Raw genomic sequence first — 22907 nt, 5'->3', positions numbered from 1 at the left:
CTTCTGATAAAGGCACTGAAGCACTGCACATATACTTCAGATCTGAAGGACCTCCACTAGGCTTAGTATTACCGGAGAAGAGAGTGAGTTCCATATGGCTGAGGGGTGTGGGTAGAAAGATAGGCGTGTGGAGGCAAGAAAAATGTCGATATGAGTTGAATAGTGGGAAAGAAAGAGGGTGAGCAGTAATGTGTCATTAGGTAGGGTAATGGTTGTAGTAGGAGTGGGATGGGGATGGATGGAAAGGAAAAGAAGAGAGGAGCTCTGATGTGGAATGGGATGGGTGTGGAAGAGTTAAAGTTGTAAGAGGGATAAATTTCAGAGCAGATCTCATTGTCTGGGAGAGGGAGTTGGTTGAAACTGCGTTGGGATGAGCTATGGAACGTGTGTAGGTGTGGGGATAGAGGGATATATTCGTGAAGACCCTCCAACATACCAGGGATGGTGATAAGAGAGGAGAGAATGGGGTAATTGGAACCTAGTTTGCAGAGAGAGTAGGAGATGCGGAGGTGTTCGATGTGGGTGAAGAGAAGTGGGAATTTTATGAGATGGTAGAGGAACCAGGTGGGGGAAGGTGGATGCGATGTGCATGGCGTTCGAGGATTTGGAGCGACTTATAGAATTTTGGTGTGGTGGAGATCCATGCAACGTATGCATAGCAGAGGATGGGCCAGGTCAAGATTTTGTAGGAGTGGAGAGTAGTGGAGGCGTGTAATTCCCAAGTTCAGCCTGTTAGTAGTTTTAGTGGTTTTAGTCTATTGTGGGCCTTTTGTTGGATGATTAGTATCCTCGTTAGTTGCCAGTCGAGGGTTACTCCAAGATATTTTTGTGTGTTCACATTATACAGTGTCTCGTCTATGTCTGCGAGAGTTGCTAAATTTTCATTGCACAAATTAAAGAAGAAGAAGGGAACAGTAGGGGCTAACATTCCGTCAACGACCGAGGAGGGAAAATTTTAGTGACTGGGGAGAAATCACGAAGGATTCCGCAGGGTTCAATTTTCAGAGCACCCGTTTCCATATGCGGTGAGGTAATTTCGCAGTATAGGTAATTTTCCAGTATTTTGTTATAAGCTAGCTGCGATGACCGTATTCAGTGAAGAGTTTCCTTGTTTTGTTACCAGATAACGTGAAATTGTACTCTCGAGTAGTACTGCAGCTGCGCTCTCCCTTGGTCAAAAGTATGAGCTGACAAAACAAGTTACTATTGTGTGGCTCATTTCACGGTGGAAGCTAAGTGGTTATCTTTTCATGATTGTGAATTGGTTTTCAGTCTACAGGTATTTTATTTAAACACATAATGGCGATAATGATACGCAGATAATTTGGTTTATTTATTTTGTGAAATATGTGACGACACGGACCTTTGAAACTCAACGATTAGCGTTACGACAATCGGATTCCATCTTGGGTTACTCATTTCAACGGCTATCAACGTTGCTCTTACATCAGCTCTATACCTCTCCGCAAGACGTTTATAGCAAATACTGGAGAAAGTATTTTACAGACATAACTGATATCAAGAAAAAAAACAGGTCCATCATGGACACATTACTCTTTTTGCTTCATACCCTACTACGACAGCTGCAAAAAACAGCCAACTAAGGAAGCTGTCTTCATGTGAGACAAGTGTCGTCAACAGTCAAATTCTGAAGATGAGGACTGATACAGTAAAGTGAATGAAACTCTGTATTCCGAAGTTACTTTACCGCTACTGCAGAATAACCTCACCTATTGCAAAATTACCTTCCCGTGTATGCTTCAAGGTTATGTACAATTATGAACAGTGCCAGTAATAAGAAAAGTATAGTACGTTTCTAAAATGTGGCTCACATATGTAGTCACTTAATAAAATTAATTGAAACATATTTCATTATTTTGCTCCAATAAAACAATACGTTTCTTTGAAAATACTGCCAGATTACGATACCGTACCCTATACGTAAATGACCTTCCACTTACTATTCGTGAAGCAGAATTGGTACTACGAAGTTTTTCTGCATGGCCATCTTCACTGCACCTGTTATAATCAATTATAATTGGGTTCGCCCTCTTAAGGTCCCTGCAATTAATTAAACTGTATGCTACATCAGACGTGTTTCGCCTTTTTTCCAATGCATGGTCATTTTCCAATGTATGGTCATTCCAAACCTATGGAATCGTAATATGTTTGTATTTTTGGTTATAATAGATAAAAAAGAAAAACTATTTTTGTTTAGAAAGCATCTTCTGTGATCATTCTGGAAATACTGATAGGTAATGCCCTGAGGTAGCAAAAGTCATGGGATAGTGAAATGCAAATATACAGATGGCGGTAGTATCGCGCACCCGAAGCATAAAAGGGCAGTGCATTGGCGGAGTTGTCATTTGTATTCAGGTAATTCGTGTTAAAAGGAGTCCGACGTCATTATGGCAGTGCGACGGGAATCAACAGGTTTTGAACGAAGAACGGTAGTTGGAGCTAGACGCATGGGACATCCCATTTCGGAAGTCGTTAAGGAAATCAGTATACCGAGATCCTCAGTGTCAATAATGTACCGAGAATACCACATTTCAGGCATTATCTGTCACCAAGGGCAATGCCGTGGCCGACGGCGTGCTCTTAATTATCGAGACCAGCGGAGTTTGAACAGAGTTGTCAGTGCTAAAAGACAAGCAACTCTGCGTAAAATAACAGCAGAAATTAATGTCTAACGTTCGACGAACGTATCAGTTAGGACAGTGCGGCGAAGTTTGGCGTTAATGAGCTATGGCAGCACACGACCGACGCGAGTGCCTTTGCTAACAGGACATCGCCCGCCCCACCTCTCCTGGGCTCGTGACCATATCGGCTGGACAGTAGACCACTGGAAAAGCGTGGCCTAGTCAGATTTTAGTTGGTAAAAGCTGATGGTAGGCTTCAAGTATGATACAGAGCCCACGAAGCCATGGACCCAAGTCACCAACAAGGTACTGTCCAAGATGATGGTGACTCACAATGGTGAAGGCTCTGTCTATATGGAATGGACTGGGACCTCTGGTCCAACTGAACCGATCATTGACTGGAAATGGTTCTGTTCGGCTACTTGGAGACCATCTGACCATTCATGAACTTCATGTTCCCGAACAACGATATAATTTTTATGGATAACATTGCGCCATGTCACCGGGCCGTTTTCGCAATCATGGACAGCTATAGAGGCAGCATGACTCAATATCTCTGCAAGAGAGTTCCGACTTGAGTCGAAGCCACGTCGTGCTGCTGTACTACGCCGGTCAAAAAGAGCTCGGACACAACATTAGGGATACCCCGTGACTTCTGTCACTTCAGTGTAATCTGGGTACATTTTACACGGGGACCACACTTGGAAGGTTCAGTCACCTGAGTTCACTCTTAGTATGGAATATGAGATTTTAAAAAAATATTGGATTTTAACCAGGTAAAGAATTAAGCTGGCTTTAGAAGTGGAAATTATTGAATGAAATTGTAAACTGGGGTTATTAATAAGTCCAATACGTAAAATTAATAATTTAGAGAAAGCAGAAAGATCGAAAGTTGCAACGTTGCCGCCAAATGGCGCGGTGGAGATAGAAATTCGCATAATAGTACCTATCTACTACAAAAATGGCCTAGCAGTTCTAAACTTTGTATACCGTATAAATCTCTATAGTATCTCGAAACATATCAAAAATATGTTGTAAATTTAATTGTAGCCCATACTGCATTTCATAAGGGACCCAGCCGTTATGGATTGTTGGTGAATTATACCACCAGCCACAAATACTTTTAAAATGCTGTATTTCAATGTCAAAACGGTTTCAGGCGTTCCACGGCCATCTTGAGATTGCTAACGTTTCCGATTACGTTGTTTTCGTCAGCAGCTTGCCGTGTACTCCTGCGGTATCTCTTTGTCTTGCTATAGTTTTTGCGCTTTTTCAGAACAATGCAAGTAGTAAGGTGTACTACTCTGGCACTCCCGAGGCAACCGCAAGAGAAGTTTTACGGGTCTATTATGTAACTGATGTATCTGTGTGCAGGTGCCGGACGTTACTGGTGTTCTGGCGGGTAGAATTCGAGCTTTGTGAGACGAACGTGTGTGAGCTGAGGGATTGACTCCCGTTCAAACTTTCGACTTGCCACGTTAGCAACGTCTCACCGCTACGCAGTTTAACTGCCAAATGGGGCCTGCCTCTGTGTCGAAGCGTCGAGGTGCAAAATAGTTCCGGGTGCCTCACCAGATTGCAGGCATAAGGGATTTCGCAAACCACGACAGGTGTACATTTTCGGGAATGGTCTATGTGTTTCTTTATTTACTTGTCGATAGTTATAAATATGTTTGTTCTAATAATTAAATCTAATTAAAAATAGTAAGTAGTCAAATTAGATGAAATTTAGTTCAAATGGTTCTAATGACTCTAAGCACAATGGGACATAACATTTGAGGTCATCAGTCCCTTAGACTTAGAACTACTTAAACCTAACTAACCCAAGGATATCACAGACATCCATGCCCGAGGCAGGATTCGAACCTGCGACCTTAGCAGCAGCGCGGTTCCGGACTGAAGCGCCTAGAACCGCTCGGCCACAGTGGCCGGCTGAAATTTAGTAAAACTGCATGGAGGTACAAGTCTTTTTTAATTGTATTACCTCTGAAATATCATGTAAATTAAATAATATCACCACTGGTGAAAAAAATACACGTTCGTCTCACAAAGCTCGAACGCTAACCACCTGAAATCTACGATCTCTAACGTCCGGCACCGCTCTCAGATACACTATGTGATCAAAAGTATCTGGACACCTTGCTGAAAATGACTTACAAGTTCGTGGCTCCCTCCCTCGGTAACGCTGGAATTCAGTATGGTGTTGGCCCACCCTTAGCCTTGATGACAGCTTCCACTCTCGCAGGCATACGTTCAATCTGGTGCTAGAAGGTTTCTTGGGGAATGGCAGAACATTCTTCACGGACTCCTGCACTAAGGAGAGGTATCGATGTTGGTCGGCCAGGCCTGGCACGAAGTCGGAGTTCCAAAACATCTCAAAGGTGTTCTATAGGATTCAGGTCAGATTCTGTGCAGGCCAGACCATTACAGGGATTTTATTGTCGTGTAACCGCTCCACTGCAGGCCGTGCATTATAAATAGGTGCTCGATCGTGTTGAAAGATGCAGTCGCCGTCCCCGAATTACTCTTCAACAGTGGGGAGCAAGAAGGTGCTAAAACACCAGTGCAGGCCTGTGCTGTGATAGTGCCATTCAAAACAGCAGGGGGTGCAAGTCCCCTCCATAAAAAACACGACCATACCATAACACCGTCGCCTCCGAATTTTACTGTTGGCACTACACACACTGGCAGATGACGTTCAACGGGCATTCGCATACCCACACCCGGTCATGGGATGGCCACTTTGTGTACCGTGATTCTTCACTCTACACAACGTTTTTCCACTGCTCAATCGTCCAGTGTTTACGCTCTTTACACCAAGGGAGGCGTCGTTTGGCGTTTACCCGCGTGATGTGTGGCTTATGAGCAACCTCTCGACCATGAAATCCGAGTTTTCTCACATTCCGCCTAACTGTCATAGTACTTGCAGTGCATCTGATGCAGTTTGGAATTCCTATGTGATGGCTGGATAGATATCTGCCTATTACACATTACGATCCTCTTCAATTGTCGGCGGTCTCTGTCAGTCAACAGACAAGGTCGGCCTGTACACTTATGTGCAATACATGTCCCTTCACGTTTCCACTTCACTGTCACATCAGAAGCAGTGGACCTAGGGATGTTTAGGAGTGTCGAAATCCAGCGTACAGACGTATGACACAAGTGACACTCAACCACCTGACCACGTTCGAAGTCCGTGAGTTCCGCGGAACACCCCAATTTGCTCCCTCACGATTTCTAATGACTACTGAGGTCACTGATATAGAGTACCTGGCGTTGGTATCAGCAAATGCACCTAATACGAAAAAGGTATATTTTTGGAGATGTCCGGACACTTTTGATCACATAGTGTCCATCAGTTACATAATAGAAGCGTAAAGTTCTCTTGGGATTTTCTTGGAATTGCCAGAGTAGTTCACCTTACTACTTGCACTTTGTGTTGGTTCAATGGCCCAGTAAAGCGTATAAAGTTTGACGGCAATCTGTGATCCCGATGTCTTTGCCTCCACTTCTGAGACAGCAAGACCGCTGAGGAATAACGGAGCTCCAGGTGAAAGCGGAAGGCTGTTGGGGCTTTCGTGCTAACTGCCGTGGCCACGCGAGTTGCCCTTATCCTCATCTCCAGAGTTCTCGGAGATTTCAGTCGCTCGAGAAATACCTTCCTCGTGATAAGGCACGTCAACGTCTTCGACACGCACCGCTTTCGTTCTACTCTCGTAATAAATTGGGGTACCTTCAGTTCCAACCACTTTTATGACGTCGTCACGGTCACAGTCATTTTTAGAAGGTAAAGAGAGCATTTATTTTAGTCCATCTCTGATAACCATTTCAGTCTTGCCTTTGATCAATACGGACGTAAGTATCAAGATGATAACCACAAAAGTCCAATCCCCTATTCTATTTACTGTTGCTTGCTTTAGCCATCTAACTGGCATAAGACTGCATGAGTTAACTGGTTTCGTCAGAATTTCCATCGTCACAGTAGGAAACTTTTACTCTCTGTTTAGCGTAATGCGCTATTATTTATGTAAATTGGAGAGACATGGTCAACATTTTGGATCAGTTCTGGACCTGGACTTTACATCTGCATCCATATATACATCTGCATTCTGCAAGCCACGTTATCATTAATAAAATGTTCCGGGCTATTATGTCCAACGTTTCGTCCCTAGGTGCCGAGGACATTTTAAAGGGGGATCGTAGCTATTTTGAATGTCCGATTCACACCCTGGCTCACTACTGTCTACAGCAAAATTCCGCTACCGCGTGCTTCTGCCCAGTTGCGTGACATCGTGTGTTTTGAATGCGAGAGCGCAAATGGCCACTTTCGACTGCTGTCGTCCGCTGTTATTATCACCCCCTTGGTGGAAGACTTTACACATCTTGTTCAACACCGGAATCCCGATGTCATTCAATTTCAAGTCCTCCTTCTTGCTGAGATTCCTGGGGTGTTTTAAAATCTCTATGTCATCTCTCTACAGCTTTTCGTGGTATCCGCTTGTGGTAGACAGTAAATGAGTCCTATCAAAATAAATGTGGTGGGCTCCTGGCTGCAAAGCATATTCCGCGACAACTGATCTGTCAGTCTTCCCTCTTCTGCAGTTGCCCTCGTGCTCTTCTAGTTGTTTTTTGGCCGTTCTTTTTGTATTACCCACGTACACCTCCCCACAACTGCACGGAATCCTATAAATTCCTGCTTTTTCCAGCGCGTGGCGACCCTTCTTGGCCGATGTTAGGTGATCTTGTATCTTCCGGGTGGGTTTGTGTATTACCGCGATATTCCGCTTTTTCAAGATTTTTCCTATATCGTCAGTAACGTCCTTAATGAAAGGCAAGAAAACTTTCGATTTCACCAGCGCTTGAGCATCGCTATGATTTCTCCGCGTTGGTATTAACGCCTTTTCACCTCAGCAAAAGAAATAATCATTTTTTAGCAATGCATTGGTGAGATGTTTTAATTCTGCGTCAAGCAGTTCTAGTTCGCAGATTTTTCTTGCTCTACCCGCAAACGTTTCTATGATGCCTCGCTCTTATTGTGGATGGTGGTTCGAATCCCGGTGTAGGTAGCGGTCTGTGTGTATGAGTTTTCGGTAAATCGTGTGGCCCAAGACACAATTTCTTTCTTGAAAACTGGTACATGAAGAAAATTCAGTCTTCCACCTGTCTCCTCCTGCGGGGCATCATAAAAACTTTGGCGGCCGTGTGGGGAATAAATATGCCAAGGGAAAAGAAGAGCAACTGATGAAAGAAACGAAACTAATATTTTAGCAACAGTAACACAAAATGCAAGTGTCAGTAAGACACATCTCGAAAGTACAAGGATTAACCAAAGTGTGTTCTCCAACACTGCATTCCATCGTGTTTCATCCTCTTCACATTTCACTGTATCTAAACTTCATGGCAATGACTTTCAAAAAATTTTTACAGTTCTCCGAATATTAGTTACGAAAAGTGCGAAGTGATGCGTCACACCTATGCAAACATTTGTTTAAGGGAGAGGAGTCGTTTACAAACCATGGACAAGTCACTCTTCGCAATACGCACTAATCATCAGCTGAAAATCCACGCTGACTGAAAGAAGTGGATAAGAACAGCGGACTTCGAATGGAATAACAGACCCTCTTAAGACGACATTCGGAGAGCATTGGAACGGTCGTTCTGGAAATGCAAAATGTTTTGCATACTCACCAAGCTTAACGCTTCTAATCTTTTATCTGTAGCGAAAATTAAAGCAAGAGCTCTGTTAGGAAACACTAACAACTCCAGAACATGGGCCTGTGGAGCAGACAATTCCAGATGAAATTCAACGTGCAGTATTGTTACTTCATAGCACGTAGCAGTGCCCAAGGGCAAGATGTTGAGCACTTGGTTTGATGGCCGTGATAAAAAAAAAACACACGAACCGCGCCTGAGTTACGTGATTTTCTTACATTTGGTGAAATAGGGCAGACGTTTGATGAGCCGCACGGTTTAAGGCGCCATGTCACGGATCGCGCGGTCCCTCCCGCCGGAGGTTCGAGCTCTCCCTCGAGCAATGATGTGTGTTGTTCTTAGTATAAGTTGGATTAAGTTAGTTTAAGTAGTGTGTAAATGTAGGGACCCATGACCTCAGCAGCTTGGTCCCTTAGGAATTCACACACACACATACACACACACACACACACACACACACACACACACACACACACACACACACACACACGTTTGTGGAACCTCTTCTCCTGACGGCAGGACAGAGGTTTTGCAGTGTTGTTACCTTCATACTATTCGCTGAGGTGACAAAAGTCATGGAATAGTAATATGCACATATACCGATGGTGGTAGTATCGCGTACACAAGGTATAAAAGGGTAGTCCATTGGCAGAGTGGTCATTTATACTCAGGTGATTCATATGATGAGTTTTCTGACGTGTCTATGGCGGCACGACGGGAATTAACAGAATTTGAACGCGGAATGGTAGTTGGAGCTAGACGCATTTCCGTTTCGGAAATCGTTAAGGAATTCGGTATTCCGAGATCCAAAGTGTCAAGAGTGAACCGAGAATAGCAAATTTCAACAATTACCTCTCACCACGAACACTGTAGTGGCCGACAGCCTTCACTTAACGACTGAGAACAGCTTCGTTTGCATAGACTTGTCAGTACTAACAGACAAACGACACCGCATTAAATAACTGCAGAAATCAATATGGGACGTACGAGTAATATATCCTGGGCTATGGCAGCAGACGACAAACGCGAGTGCCTTTGCTAACAGCACGATATCGCCTGCAGCGCCTTTCCTGGGCTCGTGAACCATATCGGTTGGATCCTAGACGACTAGAAAACCGTAGCCTGGTCAGATGGTAAGAGCTGATGTCAGGGTTCGAGTGTGGCGCAGACCCCACGAAGTCATGGTCCGAAGTTGTCAACAAGGCGCTGTGCAAGCTGATGATGGTTCTATAATGCTGAGGGCTTTGTTTACATGAAACGGACTGGGACCTCTGGTCCAACTGACCTGGTCGTTGACTGGAATTGTTTATGTTCGGTTACTTGGAGATTATTTGCAGCCATTCAGCATTGTTCAAAACAAGGACGTAATTTTTGTGGATAACAATGTGCCATATCACCGGGCCACAATCGTTCGCGATTGGTTTGAAGAATATTCTGGACATCCGAGCGTATGGTATGGCCACCCAGATCGCCCGAAATCGTCGAACATTTATGGAACACAATCGAGAGGTGAGCTCGTGTACCTACACTGGCAACACTTACGCAGTTATGGACGGCTATAGAGGCGGCATGGCTCAATATTTCTACAGAGGAATTCCAACAATTTGTTGTGTCTGTGTCTCTTCAAGTTGTTGCACTACGCCGACCAAAAGGAGGTCCGACACGGTATGAGGAGGTATGTCAGGACTTTTGTCATCTTAGTGTATGATCAAGTTCCGTACATGTTACGTCGTTAAAGTTCCCTTGGAAGTTTGCTTCAAATGCCACACAAAAAACTGCATAGTTCCTTTAGAAAAAAAAGAGAATCGGCGTCGTAATTCGGTGACTATAAACGATAAAAATATCTTACGAACGTCACGAAATTTGCGATATTGTCAGATATAAGTTGGCGAAAACCGCTTCTCGATATATTTATTCATTTTCCATGTGTATACGGTGGTGTGTCTTAGCTGCTTCAACCTGTATAACAGAATTATGTATTTCTGCCTTCATTCCATCCTCGTCTGTGACGGTGGCATCGCGATCTTTCTGTATCTAGACAGATGATTTTGTACCATTAACTGATTTTATGTGGATTCAAAAATTTTCAGCGTTTTTTGGCGTCCAAGCAGGTAATAACTTCATTTCTAATTCATTGAACACTTCTCACGTAGATGTCCTTACGCTTGTTTTTCTTCATTCAGCTTTTGTTTGTCAGCACAGTGTTTTCTTCGTTCAGCTTTTGTTTGTCAGCAGCAATGCTGTTCCCTTCTGATCTGCTGTGCAGCTCTCTCTGTTTCGGTAGTAACTTTCTAGTATAGTTACTGAACCGTAGTGTGTCCTTCTCGAATCTCACTATCTTCCATGGCACGAAATTTGTCTCAATTTGCTCCAGAGATCTTCCACAATAGTCTGCCGGAGATGAATGTTTCTTGCTGACTGCTGAGCTTCCGATTATCATCTTGTCACACATGTTAAGGAGAATCATCTTTCTACTTTCGTTCTTTTTTCAACATGTAATAACGTCGACAAGGTCCATATGATGTTTTGAAATCTGCCTTTAAAATTGTTTTAGTATTAGTTTTTTAATGCAGCTTTAACTTATTACAGACTATAGGAGCTATTGGCGTGTCTATAAGATGAAATTAACGAGTGTAAAGTGTTTTCAGTCTACTTCCCCGGCGAAATGTCAGTAAGAATAGAAGAGGCGAAGAGTTTCATCATATCTATCGACAAGGAAACTGGTTCTCGTGAGGTCTCTATCTGTCTTCCTTTTTTTCTTCTAGTCTGCATTGTAATCACGATGTGCCTCTGTGTAGTAACATCAAGCACCCGCTGCCCAGCAACACTATGGGTATAGCCGGTGTCTCGGTTAACTTAGTGGCTACAAGCAAGAGTAGAAGCCGTGGGATCCAATTACCCTTGATGATAAAAAAGTTAGCGTCGTCGAGTATCTGAGGTATCACTCGAATCAGCCTCGGAAAGAAGACCGAATATATTTTATACTAGATATCGTCGAAGAGAACTTCGTTGGCATATGAGGGAAAGTACTCGTACTTTATGAAAGAAGACAACTGCAGTGATGAGACTGAGCTGAAGCAAACAAGAGTTAAAATGGATGTAAGTTGAAGAAGTTAATGCAGAGATGAAGATGTTTGCTAAGGATAGACCAGCGTTGAGAGTTGCATTAAACAGTCTTTGGACTGAAGATTACAATAACTGTAAGTCAGCGTTCCCTTAAAGCTTTTATTGATATCCATCCAGTAATAATAAAACTGTAAAATCGTTGTGCATATTTGTGTGAAAACACTACTCTCCGAAAGTATTAGAATTTTCATGGGGTTTTCACTTGATTGTAGCTCGGCGCAGTATATAGGCTTTATTACATCCAAGCCGGAACACGGAAAAAATATTGTAATTTAAAGTTTTATCCAGAATTGTCTGCTCACCTTAGTACTTCACGACGCTTAATTATCAAGGCGCAGTGCACCGAAGAACCATTAAATGGCGCTTTAGTTTTGTAGTAGCCCAGACGACCAATAGGTAGTGCTGTTACGTTGTTATTTTTTTTTTTTTTTGTTAGACTAGGATATAGGGATTTACTGATTTCGTTTGGTGTGTTAACTTAACGACGTTGGTTTGCTTCTTCCGATAGGTTTTATTAATATTATTTGCTAATAAAAACGAATCTATTGCCGGCCGCGGTGGCCGTGCGGTTCTGGCGCTGCAGTCCGGAACCGCGGGACTGCTACGGTCGCAGGTTCGAATCCTGCCTCGGGCATGGGTGTGTGTGACGTCCTTAGGTTAGGTAGGTTTAAGTAGTTCTAAGTTCTAGGGGACTTATGACCTAAGATGTTGAGTCCCATAGTGCTCAGAGCCATTTTAAACATTTTTGAACGAATCTATTAAGTTTGCTGTGTGATTTGGGTGCCTACTCATTACATTTTTATTTTTCGTTTACAAACGAAAATGCTTAGAAAAGGGTCGAGTCTTTTTGAATACACCAGAATGGCTAAAATACTGAGGACTACACAGTCTCAGCCGGCCGCGGTGGTCTAGCGGTTCTAGGCGCGCAGTCCGGAACCGCGCGGCTGCTACGGTCGCCGGTTCGAATCCTGCCTCGGGCATGGATGTGTTTGATGTCCTTAGGTTAGTTAGGTTTAAGTAGTTCTAAGTTCTAGGGGACTGATGACCACAGATGTTAAGTCCCATAGTGCTCAGAGCCATTTGAACTACACGGTCTCAAGAATCCAACAAAGATCGTAAGGCGAGACTTTCTGTAGCTCGAGAACATCAGGCTTTAACTCGTTCTTTGGAAACCTGAAAGCGAGCCATGACGTAATTCTGATCGAGAGCGTCATACATTATCTCGCTCCTCAGAAACCTTTACTCTCAGTGGCGTAAAATTACTTCTCTCCAATGTAACGCCACTGAAGCGGTAATTTTGATGGGAAACGGCGCAGGTGAGAAAGATTTTATGCATCGAATCCCATTTATTCCTAACAATTTCCCATTTCTCTTTAATGTGTACAATTGTTGATGGGCTTGTGTTATGCCATGACCATAAACGAAGTGGAAGTGCAGGCGATGCATGTTGCGGGTGTGGACTTTAGAATCAGATGTGTTTCGCCTGGGTGGCTCCACATGCCTCTTTCCTGCGTTAGTGAACCAGACAAGCTCTTTGTTCTTGTCTCCAATCATTCTACTTCAAATTGCAATCAAAGAATCTTTATAAGTCAAAAATAAATTCCACTCGCACAAAGTCTCAGGTACAGCTATAAATAAATACCCGGGCAATGCTGGATTCAACAGCTAGCTTGTAATAAATTTTACAAACTACTCTGAAACCTACTTTTCCATTGCATGCACTCGGATTGTGTTAAAAGAAATTATTAGTATGAACCACTGAATTTTGTTGCAAGGAAGCCATGGCGTTTAAAGTTAAATAATCGTAAGTAATTGTTTTCACTAACACACATATGGTTACGGAATGCATCTATTGCATGTATTGTGTTATGTGTTTTATTGCCGTGTTAGGTGCACTGTAAAATAATCAATGTTTTTTTACTGCTGTATTCAACATTGCTGAGTTATATTGTTCTTGAAGCATTACCTGAGATTAGGAAAGATTTTAGTTTCATGGACTGAGTCAGACACTGCCACGGGAATAAATTAGTATCTGCAAACGACCTCTTGTGTCAACCAGAGCATTGTCGCCTCTGTCCGAGATTTTAATTGCATCAACTGAAGTGGCCAGCGTCCTGTTTGAGTCTTTAATAATTAGTTGTCCATGTTTCACTTTAAGGCTAAATTCATAACTGTATGGAGTGGATTTGTCGTAGATCGCAGTTACCGCACTTAAGTTAAACAGTAGCTTTGTCCTGTTAATTTGCCACGTTTCATTCATTGCCTAAATAGCCTGACGACAATATTACATTCTACACATCATCACCTTCGTCATCATCTTCTTCGCCATCATCATCTTCACCATCATCATCATATCATGCATTAGGTCCTTCGATCTGATGCTCAGTTCAAAAATGATCTTTCCACCTTTTCTTTCGTCTTCCCGCTCTGTGGAACCCTCTAGGTTTCTTCTTGTAGATCGATTATGGCAAACGTTCTTCATCTCATTGCTATATGAGACATATAGTTTTGATAATATTGTAAGATATTGTGATTTACACTGTAAATCTAGCATGTCTGCGATATGTTTTCAGTTCTCGTCTCGTGAGTTTATGACACCCCCAAAACTGATCAAAGAATTCACATTTCAGAGACTTGAACTCTACTTTCGTCGTTGTTAGTGCGGCCCCACACATCAACCCCGCTCTCCGGTACCAGCAGTGTCTTCTAGAACATCAGAATCGTTTCTTTCCTCACTTTGTTTAATAGTATTTCACTTATGGTACTAAACATTCTATTAAATTTATCCCAGTGTTGAGTTTTTCAAAATGTGAGAGAGTGTAACCAAGGTAAAGTAAATTGGATGACCTGTTTAATGAGCATATTATTAATATATAATTTAAGCGGACTTGAGGTGGAATACAGAATGCCATGGATTCTATACTTAAACTTCTCCATTGTTGATGGGACATGGGCAATACAGTCCAAAAGTAATTTGTGAAAAAAGAAATAGCCTCAGGAAATGAAATTACTCAGGTTTGGAGACGTTACTGATCACATAGAGATATGATTTATATATGTAGACTGAAGCGGTGAATGAAAATTTGTACCAAAGCCGGATTCGATTCCCGGCCTTGGTACAAATTTTCACTCGTCGCTTCAGTCTACATACATAAAATTGCCTCAGACTACAATTAAATAATATAACAAAATGAGGAGCATTTAATTACAGTCTGAGAGCATTTTCCCTAATCTACCATAGGTTATGTTTAATGTGCCAGAAGTTCAAATTCGTCCTGCTCCGATACTTATTCAAACAGAGCTCATTGTTAATTGAAGCTGAAAGTGAGCTATTAATAGTCACAAATTATCTTATTTTCAGAGGTTTAAACCTCCATCATCAGATGGATTTATCTGAATTAACCGAGCGAGGTGGCGCAGTGGTCAGCACACTGGACTCGCATTCGGGAGGACAACGGTTCAAAGCCTCATCCGGTGATCCTGATTTAGGTTTTCCGTGATTTCCCTAAACTGCTTCAGGCAAATGCCGAGATGGTTCCTTTGAAAGAGCACGGCAGATTTCCTTCCCCACCCTTCTCTCACCCGATGGGACCGATGACATCGTTATTTGGTCCCATCCCCTAAATTAACCAATCAACCTATGCGAATTAATACGAGACACGTATTTTTTGGGTACAACTTTGAGGTACTGCCTAATAGCAGAAAACAAAAACAAAACAAAATTTTAGATAGGGCTCAAAGATTTGTGGACATGTTTTTGGCTGCAAAGATGAACACTAATACAAATGTCAGATTACCTCCAGTGGGTGCAGGCTGCTTTTCCTATCATAATTACTTAGCGTATAACATCACATACTGAAGTGAGAAAAGATGGCGTCTAGAACCTAATAAGTACAAAAAAATAATAATGTTGACAACCGTAGCACTGTACTAAAATAATATTTGGTTTCTAGCGTCTACTACTTGACGGTACCACAGGTTACCTCAAAGTATATGGACAACACATACCTGTCCTACTAATTTACACAATTGTGGAAATAAAATAATCGTGACTGGTAACAGTTAACTTGCAGTTGACATCACTGATGGTCACGACGAAGCATAACTTAAATTGGTCATAGTTAAAAATTGAGATAGTGAGCTCTTTCAGTCTTCAGAATATGAATAAACCCTGCCTGGCAAGAAAAGCGAAACACCCAGAAGACATGGACGGTTGTCAGAGTAACTTTATACAAGCACACAGCATTGGCCGGTTTGTAAATGATTACATTGCGATCCTCTGTGACTGGCCACGAGAGTGTATTACTGTTTTCGTGTTTAGTGTTGTTAACAGGCTTGGTACGGTATATAAGGGTCGTGAACAGCGTCAGAAATTGAGTCATCACTGTGAAGGACATGGACATGCCGCGTACTCTTGTGAGACAGCGTTATCAGCACCTGACAGAGTTAGAAGGGGACATCATTGTGAGTTTCTGTTTGGCCGGCTGGTCGAACTGTAAAAGCTCCATGCCAGATGACCATCTTCGATGAGGATGGTGGCGACCTGGGGAGAGGCCCCATTCTTCCAATGTTGGACACGCAGCGGTGTTGCTCCTGGCGTCAGGTTGTGGGGAGTCAGGTCACAGCTGGTAGTGACGGAAGGGACAATGACGACAAATTGGAACGTCATGGACATCCTTTGTCTTTGCATGGTACCTATCATGCGAACAATACCTTGGTGCCATTTTACATCAGGACAAAGCTCGTCCAGATATGGTAAGTGCCTACGTGAACTGTCTGCATGAGCCGGCCGGTGTGGACGAGCGGTTCTAGGCGCTTCAGTCTGGAACCGAGCGACCACTGCGGTCGCAGGTTCGAATCCTGCCTCGGGCATGGATGTGTGTGATGTCCTTAGGTTGGTTAGGTTTAAGTAGTTCTAAGTTCTAGGGGACTGATGACCTCAGATGTTAAGTCCCATTGTGCTCAGAGCCATTTTTTTATCTGCATGATGCTGAGATCTTCTCCCACGGCCAACAACACCTCCAGACCTCTTCGGGCGTCAGCTCCAACCTAGTGCCAGTATCCAGCATATGAAGGACCAGTTACAACAGCTGTGGCCCAGCATGCCTCCCAAGAGTATAGTTCAACATTTATAAGACCCTTACAAACCGAATAAATGCAGGCATCGAGATCAGGGAGGGTGCAACGACATACTATTACTTGGTCCCCTACAAACTGGACTCGATTTTGAATCGCTGAAATAAAATCGACACTGAAGAGTTTCCTCGTGGGTCACTCCTTCTACTCTGTCGAGGAATCTCTTGAAAAATTAAGCTAACTGAGCCGTAGTAAAGTTAGCTTTGAAAAGCGCGCCGCAGCGCGTAACGTGAACCAGTCGCCCTCCGTTTTCTGGAGGTGGCACCGTTGTCGCAAATGAAGGCTTCTGTGCCTCCCTCTAGCGGGAAAGGGGAAAATTGGGCTGTTCGCGTGGGTTTAAGAGGTGGTTGTATGGGCTCTCGTTGAGAGTTGGCAGTCGGGGCATCAAGAAGCGACTTCTCTGCCGGTGCTAGAGGGACAGCACGCTGACAGCGGCATCAGCGTAAGCGACGCGAGCAGCGGCTCCGTGGTATGGGACGATAACTGCTCGTCGCGAAAGGAATCTTCCTGAACGTGGGTCCGCGAGGGGTCTAATTTGCAGTTCGACCGTATGCTGTGACCGGCGAGGAGGTTCTGAAAATCGGGGCGTCTTCCTGCGTCCGTTGAAACGGCTGGCAGCGGGCGGCTCGGCAGAGCATTTGGAGGTGCTGCGTTGGTTCAGTCCTGGGAGTCGTAACGCACCAGAAGTTGAGAGTTGACTGTTAACAGACTTTATGAAGTTTAATTGAATTCAATTTACAGATTCTTGTTAATTATACCAGCCGTATATTTTGGGGGTTTTCCACCATTCATTCTCGTCTACCCACCCAGCTTACCTACGGGTTTATTCGACTGTTAGCCTCTGCCATGTCTGTGAAAGTCTAAGGCACCAATGCCTGTACTGTTTAAAATGCAGGACTCTTAAGACCTGATCCATTCTCTCGTCTGCCATAACTAGTATTACTAAACTCACGTCTAAAAGGTACTCTAAGAAAGAAGAAAAATTCCTTTTGCCTCGTGGTAAGAACTAGTCAATTGCATAACGAATTCCTGCTCATCTGGAAGCTGTAACTTCCATAAATTTGGATTTATGTACATTTGGCTATAATCAAGCAAGGTTGTTAATGTACGCCGCAGTGGATTTTTTTTATATTGTTTCTAGTGAGCAAAAACTGTTGTGTGTTTTCCAATTAAATACTTTTTAAGGCTTTTACTCAACGTACTTATGTGTTTTATACAGGTAGTTGGTTATTAGTGTGTTTTCTTGCCATGCAAAAGTTTGCCATTTCATTAGGGTTAGAAATTGTTGCCTTGAAAGGAGAATGTTGTAAAGGTTCGCAAGTCCTACCTTGCGAGCGTGTGTGTCTGCCGTAAGTTTACTGGCAGAAATTTGTTTTTTATGTATTTTGGAAATGTTAATGTTACTAACTGTGAGTGTCCAGCTACCCCCTGACCCCCCCCCCCCCCCCCCCCCCGTGTGCATGATTTCATGCATTTTGGATTTTCTGTTTTGAGAACTTTTGTAAACAGGATTGACTTTATATGTTGCAGACAAGTTAGATTCTGCGCCATTTAATGAGCCTGAGTGAGGCTGTTGTGGGCGGCCGTAGCTACAGCTGTTGTAACTAAATGGGAAATTTGTCTGCCCAAAAGTGAAGCCACATATTCAAATTGTATTCATTTATTAATGGAGTGAAATTCACCTGTAATTTAGCTGGGCTTGAAATATTATACAGCGTCGCGTTGTATACGTTAAATTGCTTGCCTGTACTTGCCTTTCACTGGCTTGAAATTTTTTATAATAATTAATAATGTAAAAGTCCTTTCCTATCGTAAGTCGTGACTTATTCGTTAAATGATTGTTGCTTTTTTTAAAAAAAATATTGTAAAGTCTTGCACCAAATTTGAATAAAGAGTTACTGAAAATTGTGTGTAATTTCACCAGTTATTCTTTGGCACCTACTTACACTTTACGTTTTGTGTATTAATTGTGATTAATAACCTTTGGTGAACCAGTAATAATTTTTCGGTTCACTGATTCCTATGTTATATTGTTGAATGCGTTTGCATAAACTTATGGTTTGTCTTTTTTTGGGTTCATAAACATTTTATTTTATCTGTTATGACTTTTATGTTGCAATTTCATGTACTGACACGTTCCATGACCTTGGAGATATGCCCCTCAATTTGGTTCTACGGAACTAGACGTGTAAAATAAAATAAAATTAATACTACGCACTCTCTCAACTCGTGAAGGTTCATTTCGTTTCTTCATTCCTTCCTGTGTGCTTCGCTTTTTTGTGAGGCATTGTAAATGTATTTGCAGATGTCGAAAGGGTATGGTGCAGAGCGCGTACCTGTGTCGCTGCGGCGGTGGTGACGGTGGGTTCCTCGACGGGCGCCATCGGCTGCTTGTGGGAGGCCGAGGCGGCGGAGGCGGCAGCGCCGGTGGAAGCGAGCGCGGCAGGGGTGGTGGTGGTGCGGTTGGACACGCTGGTCACCGTGGCAGTGACGCTGGACGGTGAAGCCATCGTGGGCGTCACGTACACCGCTTCGTCCGGACGCAGGCCGGCGGCCGTGGTGCCGGCGGAGGCGGCGGGGGCGGCGGGGTCGGGCTCCTCGGCGGCGTCGGCGTCCTGGGAGGCGGAGGAGGCGATGCTGGACAGCTGCCTGCGCGCGCGGTCTGCGCGCCGCCGCATCACGGAGAGCGTCATCAGCCCGCCCAGCCGGCCCCCGGTCCGGGACGGCTGCTGCTGCAGCTGCTGGCCGCGCCGAGAGACCGCCTTGCTGCCCGGCGACTGCATGCGCGACACCACGGAGGCCGTCGACGCCAGCGACGAGTGTTTGCCGCTTCCTGGCCCGACACAGCACAGATATAGCCTAGCACATAGCGTGTTTCGAGAGAAATACACTACCAGCCATTAAAATTGCTACACCACGAAGATGATGTGCTACAGACGCGAAATTTAACAGACAGGAAGAAGATGCCGTGATATGCAAATGATTAGCTTTTCAAAGCATTCACACAAGGCTGACGCCGGTGGCGACACCTACAACGTGCTGACATGAGGAAAGTTTCCAACCGATTTCTCATACACAAACAGCAGTTGACCGGCGTTGCCTGGTGAAACGTTGTTGTGATGCCTCGTGTAATGAGGAGAAATGCGTACCATCACGTTTCCGACTTTGATAAAGGTCGGATTGTAGCCTATTGCGATTGCGGTTTATCGTATCGCGACATTGCTGCTCGCGTTGGTCGAGATCCAATGACTGTTAGCAGAATAAGGAATCGGTGGGTTCAGGAAGGTAATACGGAACGCCTTGCTGAATCCCAACGGCTTCGTATCATTAGCAGTCGAGATGACAGGCATCTTATCCGCATGGCTGTAACGGATCGTGCAGCCACGTCTCGATCCCTGAGTCAACAGATGGGGACGTTTGCAACACAACAACCATTTGCACGAACAGTTCGACGACGTTTGCAGCAGCACGGACTATCAGCTCGGAGACCTGCGGTTACCCTTGACGCTGCATCACAGACAGGAGCGCCTGTGATGGTGTACTCAACGACGAACCTGGGTGCAAGAATGGCAAAACGACATTTTTTCGGATGAATCCAGGTTCTGTTTACAGCATCATGATGGTCACATCCGTATTTGGCGACATCGCGGTGAACGCACATTGGAAGCGTGTATTCTTCATCGCCGTACTGGCGTATCACCCGGCGTGATGGTATGGGGTGCCATTGGTTACACGCCTCGGTCACCTCTTGTTCGCATTGACGGCACTTTGAACAGTGGAAGTTACATTTCTGATGTGTTACGACCAGAGGCTCTATCCTTCATTCGATCCCTGCGAAACCCTACATTTCTGCAGGATAATGCACGACCGCATGTTGCAGGTCCTGTACGGGCCTTTCTGGATAAAGAAAATGTTCGACTGGTGCCCTGGCCACCACATTCTCCAAATCTCACACCAATTGAAAGCGTCTAGTCAATGGTGGCCGAGCAACTGGCTCGTCACAATACGCCAGTCACTACTCTTGATGAACTGTGGTATCCTGTTGAAGCTGCTTTGGCAGCTGTACCTGTACACGCCATCCAAGCTCTGTTCGACTCAATGCCCAGGCGTATCAAGACCGTTATTACGGCCAGAGGTGGTTGTTCTGGGTACTGATTTTTCAGGATCTATGCACCCAAATTGCGTGAAAATGTAATTACATGTCAGTCCTAGTATAATATATTTGTGCAATGAATACCCGTTTATCATCTGCATTTCTTCTTGGTGTAGCAATTTTGATGGCCAGTTGTGTAGTAAATATTGTAACTCAAACAAAGGGCAATTTATTGCTTCGTAAGGCGGAAGTTGTAAGTAGTCATATACAGATCAAACAACACTCACCGTTCATGAGACATGTGTCTAACATCGAAAATACACACGCTTATCACAGCCAGACAAGTCAGCTGTGGCCGAACATTGTATTGATACAGAGCATTCCATGAACTACAGTGATGTGAAGCTTTTAACATCCAGCGTTCTCTTTTGTGATTCTGTCTTCAAGGAAGCTATAGAGATTAGATTAGCTAATAATTTAATGAACAGAGATAATGGTTTCAATTTGAACGAAACATGGAATCCGGCTCTTGTGGTAATTAATCTGCACAGAAGTCGTCATGGTGTCACCGCCGCCGAAGATACATCGATCAGCGAATCGACTGTCAGTACGCCTTCGCCGCAGGCGCCGCACGTGTAGGCATATATCTTTGCCGCCTACCGGCGTCTGTGACCCGCATGCGCAATAACTCCGCGGTGGAGCATATAAGGCCGCGCTTGACACCTTGTGACTTCCGCCCATCCCAGGTTCTGTAAAGCCCTCCAAATCCTCGAACGCCATGCACTCCGCCTCACCTTCCGCATCCGCATTCCGTGCCCCACGCGCATCCACTACGACCTCATCCCCCCCCCCCCCCACCCACCTTCACCTTTTGCTTGAACACATTCGCACCCTATACATTGTCTGCCGCCTCGATCCCCTCACCCTCTGGTGTCTCCATTCCTCTCCACCTCCAACCTGTTACAGCGCCTTTACCGTTGTCTCCCACCCTCTCTGCCTCCTTTACCAATGCAACTTCATCTACCCCTCCCGGATGATGACCTTCACCCTGACGTCTACCCTTCTTACCAACTCTAATTCGACCTTCCTCCTGCCTCCTCGTCAAGGCTCCCTCTCCTCCCCATCCCTTCTCCTGAGCGGCTTTCCCCTCCTACTCCCCCTCCCTCTCTTGTGCTCCTCTTCAGTGTCTCTGCACCCCCTCCTGCCTTTGTCTTCCCTCTTCACCTCCTACTGCACCAGTCTCCTGGCTCTTGGTGCACTCGCTGACATCCCTACTCTTTTCATCCTGCCCCCTCCCCTGCTGCTTTCCCCTCCTTTTCCATCCTCTCAGGCCTCTCCCTCGGCAGGTCCCTCCTGGCAGTTCTATTCTTGTCTGGTGTGCTTCATCTCTCCAAGTGGGTTTAAAATCTCTTGTTCTGGAGTGTTTTTAGTACTGTGAACAACTTTCAACCTGTGTGTGTGACTTCAGTGGCTTTTTTGTGCTCTAATAATAGCCCACTGTGTTTTTTCACTTTATGTCGACTTCTTAAATTGTCCCCCCATGAACGTCTCCATATCAGTGTATTTTTACCTCCATTATCTCCCCTTACTGTGTTTTTATGTCCCCCATTTTTATCGCTTTTCTTCTTGTAGTAGCTGTCATGTCACTCGGCTAAAGAGCGACGGATTGTGCCACTGACAGCCCTCCCATGCCCCATATGGGGCAGGGGAATGAAATTACAATAAAGAAAAGAAAAACCTTGTGACCAGTCTTGCGACTCACTCTGAGGTTCACCAGACGATAGGCGGCAGTAATATCAGTAGAAGCAATTTTATTTGTGTGGCTGCATGCCCGAAAATTAATAAACTCACACTATATATATATATATATATATATATATATATATATATATATATATATATATATATATATGACGAGGGCGAGGTGACCCAATAATCCCTACAGTACGGATGTACAAACAACCCCAAACTCCTACGGGAATCAGCGATCGCTGATGGGCATGAGCACTACTTGAGGAGTGTGTGGATAAGTAGGGAATTTCACTTGGTCCTGGACCGTGACCTGATGGACGAGGCGGTGCATTCGTTTCGGCAGTACATATATTAAAATTGGAACGATACAGCAAAGATTAGCATGGCCCCTACGCAACGATGAAAAGCAAAATTGTGAAGCTTCCACATTTCTTTTGCGACGTCAC

At 44.3% G+C, this 22907-nt stretch overlaps 1 protein-coding gene and 1 non-coding gene across 2 annotated transcripts in view; one reads left to right on the top strand and one right to left on the bottom strand.

Annotated features, from left to right (window-relative positions):
• The window catches only part of LOC124799027 (protein SPT2 homolog), a 512977-nt gene that overhangs the window by 407104 nt on the left and 82966 nt on the right, over positions 1-22907 (bottom strand). The window contains exons 5-6 of the mRNA XM_047262563.1: positions 19276-19449; positions 18953-19146 (exon numbers count right to left, since the gene is read on the bottom strand). Of these exons, the coding sequence (XP_047118519.1) occupies positions 18953-19146; positions 19276-19449 (368 nt within the window). The remainder of the gene's footprint in view (positions 1-18952; positions 19147-19275; positions 19450-22907) is intronic.
• On the top strand, positions 22789-22895 carry LOC124799725. The gene has a single exon (XR_007017073.1). It is a non-coding gene; the product is annotated as a U6 spliceosomal RNA (small nuclear RNA).

This window comes from Schistocerca piceifrons, chromosome 5, assembly GCF_021461385.2.
Source record: "Schistocerca piceifrons isolate TAMUIC-IGC-003096 chromosome 5, iqSchPice1.1, whole genome shotgun sequence".
Lineage (NCBI taxonomy): Eukaryota > Metazoa > Arthropoda > Insecta > Orthoptera > Acrididae > Schistocerca > Schistocerca piceifrons.
Note: the sequence above shows the minus strand (reverse complement) of the source record. Positions and strands in the feature narration are given on the sequence as shown.